We start from the raw sequence: 3,737 nt of genomic DNA, 5'->3' as shown, positions 1-3,737 counted from the left end.
TCATAATATTATGAGAATAAATTCATAATATTATGAGAATAAAGTCATAATATTATGAGAATAAAGTCATTATGAGAATAAAGTTGCAATATCATGAGAATAAAGTCGCAAAATCATGAGAATAAAGTCGTAATATTATGAAAAAAATATCAATCTTGCATGAGGTGTCTGTTTTCCGTTCCTCTGGGCTAACTATTTATTTTAAGCAATACTAAAGAACAACTTGACAAGTTGCTCAACATTCCTCATTTTAATGCAGTGATGACTGCAGGCTTTTTCTTGTAAAGGCTAGAACATAATGAAAAAAAGTCTTGTGTGGCCCTAATACTCCGTCGTAGACAGGTGCACAGAGAAAACTGACAGAAAAAAAAAAATAAATAAAACCTGCTGCTGGCTTTACTGTTTTTATTTCTGCACAGATGCAGACCCCACATTTGATTTGTTTCAAGATTTGGATTCACAATTAGATTTAGACACAGAGCGGGACGACGATCAGCGAACACCAGTTACACAACGTGACCTGCTGTGCAGCCACACAGAGGTAAAACAATCAGAACAACAGGACAAAATGTTCTACTGCTGTAAATCCTTTTAGTTTTTTTATTTATTTGTTTATTTATTTTTGTGGAGCTTTAAAAAGTATTAACTGCATTGAAACTGACAAGTGAATGTTTCTTGTTTAGGWTGCTCTTCAGTCTTCTGAAATTCCTCCTCAGACTGTTTTCAGCAAAGGTAATGTTGATCTGTTCAATATGTTGTCAGCTTATACAAACACAGTTCAAACATATTTGTGTTTATGAGGGGTGCAATGAAACAGAAAATTCACGATTCTGTTTGATAATTTGGTCTCACAGTTCAATATTTTTCGATTTAAAAAAAAAAAAAAGAAATGTCCATGCCTTTCCTAACTTAATCATGAACATTTGTTTAACCTCAAAAGTACAGTTTTTGAATTAAATGTTGCTGAAACAGCAAGTTTCTCAACGATGCAGCTTAGGTGTAGTAGTCAAACTCAGATCCACTGATCCTTCAATACAGAGCATGTTCAGGAGACAAGCTGATAAAATCAATTTTAAAAATCTGTATTATTCAATACATAGTGTATATTGAACGTCTCAGTGCAGACATATGTATTGTGCAAACCTAGTATTTATATAAAATATGTAAATCTTATTTTATAAATTTGGTCTATAATAAGTAAAAAAAATTTTTTGGTTTAATAAGAAAACACAGATTATAGTCCAGTAATGCATTTTAGGAAATTTAAAACGTTTGTGCTTTATTTCCAACAATTAACAAAAAATCAGGTAAAATATCCCAACTAATAACACCCCTGATTTTGCATCTCTACAACTAAATAGTTTGCAAATCACTGCAAACATTAATTATACAAGCTGGGCTTTATTTAGTAAAAAAGTTGCAGTCAGACTTTTCGCTCTGATAGTAGACCTCCTGATCAGTGTCCAAAACAGGCCGAGAGATCAAATCACCTGCAGCTGAGGGGTGTGTGCGTGAGAGAGGGTAGAGGCGAGGGGGGGTTGACTGTATGGGAGGGGTCCTCCACACAAAACGTGAGAGACCAGCTTGAGCATCTTTTACCTCAGCCACAACCTCAGGAACACAAAGTTCTGAAAAACCAAAAACAGGATCGAAGTGAGACTTTTAGGGCAAATAAAGAGTTTTCTTATAAACATCTCAACATGTGAGCAGAGTGGAGCAACAAGAATAGAAACAGGTAACACCGGTTTATTCTTCTGTAATAAGCTTTGCTGTTTTTATCATATTAAAATATAAAAATGTGAGCTTAGTAAAGAGGAGTTTGAGTGACCAGAAAGTTTCGTTGTCATGTTGCTATCATGGTTTAAAGGTGTCTTATGTGTTTCCTCTGAAATGAAAATGGTTGTACAACTTAATTTTTTTTTTTTTTTTTTGCTTCTTTGCTGACATCATTTTTCCACCGGGAACATACAGAATAATATTTTACTTCTAAATACATACATAGTTTTTAGAAGAGAAATAACTGATATATAACTGTGGATTGTGATGAATTTCTCCTGCAGATAAGCCGATCCAAACCAGTTTTCAAAGCGACATGAAAACACTGAAAGACACTGGACAAGTCAATCAGGATGTCAAAAACGGAAGCAGGTGAGCATAAAGAAATTCCATTATTCTTACATTTTCACATTTATTCATGTGTTTTAGCTAGAAAATTGTATCGACTGACACCTATAAACACATATTTAATACATGTTTACATTAAACCACAGAGGTTTTCACACAAACATTTTCAGAGAGAGCACACAATCTCTTATAAAGTCCGCTCACTTCCTGCCGGGCTGCTTAACATATGCCTCTGGGTTTTTACACCAACAGCAAAATAGAGTCGTCTCTGGTTACACTCACAGACCTGTGTGCAAGCACCTGTTACTGTGTCCAGAGGACAATCTGTTCTACCCAAACAGGTTCTGAGCACAGATACAGTGGGAGAGAACTCGGTGAATCAGCCCATTGTCTGATATGAGCGACTGAATCAAGTCCAAGCTCAGGGAGGAGAATAAAGCTGCTCTCTAATTTCACCAAACCAGCTTTCAGAAAGATGCCAGGGAGGGAATCTTTACCAAGTTTGGTACAATTACTAAAAGATAAATATATTTAAAGCTAATATTAGAAACTATTAAGAACTCAGAACAAAAAAGAAATAAAGAAAGAAAGAAATTTTCTTTGTGGCAACCATATTGTTGTTATTCTTCTTGCCTCCTCAGCAAAGGTTTGTGTCTCCCCAGTTTGAGCAGCAATAACAGACACTGGGGTCAAGTGGATCCAGTTCTGTCAAGTGGTTTATTGAATACCAGGACCCTCTGTCAGCCTGTGCCCCCCAGACAAAGGTACATAAACTCAGAGTCACTGTTTACAYGACTAATAGTTAGTAAGTAGTTTTGTTATAATTGATGTTGCCAACAATCCCAGCTCAGAGGACTTTACCATTAAAAGTGAAAAATAATTAGTTGTTCACAAAAGTGTTGCTGTCAATAAACAATAAACAAACAAATGGATCTTTGTGATGTGTTTCTACAAGACAGAGGACAAGAAGTGTAGTTTGCGCTTCTCCGCCGTCCCACGGTGTGTCGTCCGTGACAGAGTCCGGCCCGCTCAGCCAATCAGCTCCCAGCATCATGGAACCTCTGCTTTTCTCCAACAGCATGATGCAGGCCAGAGCCCACGTTCAGAACCGTGTGTATATTTAGAGATTTAGAATTTTTGATCTTTTTACGATGGTTTTAAAACAACTATAGTTTCCTGTCTGCAGGACTTGGCTCACAAAATGTTGTACATGAACATAAGGTGAGTTTCAGTTGAATGTATACCAGTGTTTATCTGTTTATGTTTAAAAAAGGCTAAAGTTTGTTGGGTTTTATTTATAGAAAAGCTGCATTTCGCTGTTTTTTATTTGCAAATGTTAAAGGGGCAATACTGTATTATGTTTTTCTCAGGCATACATTTTTTTTATTTTATTGCAAACAGACATAAAACAATCAAAAAGAAAAGAAAATAGAATGAAACAAACTTAAGAAATAAAATGTAATACAAATTATTTTGCCCGTGTGACATGCAAAATTTWATATTTTCTGTTCGAAAAGGAGCAGGTAGAAGATACATCTTATAATGTCCTGCCCCTTTTAAATACTATATCATAATAAAGTATCTATGTCACCTTTAGTTGTTATTAAAATGCT

At 35.4% G+C, this 3,737-nt stretch overlaps 2 protein-coding genes across 6 annotated transcripts in view; both read left to right on the top strand.

The window, feature by feature from the left end:
* Positions 1–708, top strand: part of LOC106529437 (uncharacterized) — an 8,291-nt gene extending 7,583 nt beyond the window's left edge. For all 3 annotated transcript variants that reach the window (XM_014024861.1, XM_014024862.1, XM_014024863.1), the window contains one exon: positions 420–708. In XM_014024861.1, coding sequence (XP_013880315.1) covers positions 420–595 — 176 coding nt within the window. In that variant the 3' untranslated portion in view covers positions 596–708. The remainder of the gene's footprint in view (positions 1–419) is intronic.
* Positions 682–3,737, top strand: part of map3k19 (mitogen-activated protein kinase kinase kinase 19) — a 10,570-nt gene continuing 7,514 nt past the window's right edge. Inside the window, exons 1-5 of one of the 3 annotated variants that reach the window (XM_014024858.1) lie at positions 682–732; positions 2,061–2,148; positions 2,766–2,888; positions 3,080–3,234; positions 3,311–3,345. In XM_014024858.1, the coding sequence (XP_013880312.1) occupies positions 2,093–2,148; positions 2,766–2,888; positions 3,080–3,234; positions 3,311–3,345 (369 nt within the window). In that variant the 5' untranslated portion in view covers positions 682–732; positions 2,061–2,092. The remainder of the gene's footprint in view (positions 733–2,060; positions 2,149–2,765; positions 2,889–3,079; positions 3,235–3,310; positions 3,346–3,737) is intronic. The other 2 variants (XM_014024857.1, XM_014024856.1) reach the window with 2 other exon arrangements.

Source organism: Austrofundulus limnaeus, unplaced genomic scaffold, assembly GCF_001266775.1.
Source record: "Austrofundulus limnaeus strain Quisiro unplaced genomic scaffold, Austrofundulus_limnaeus-1.0 Scaffold443, whole genome shotgun sequence".
NCBI lineage: Eukaryota > Metazoa > Chordata > Actinopteri > Cyprinodontiformes > Rivulidae > Austrofundulus > Austrofundulus limnaeus.
The sequence above is the reverse complement of the archived record's forward strand: the minus strand, read 5'-3'. Positions and strand labels throughout refer to the sequence as shown.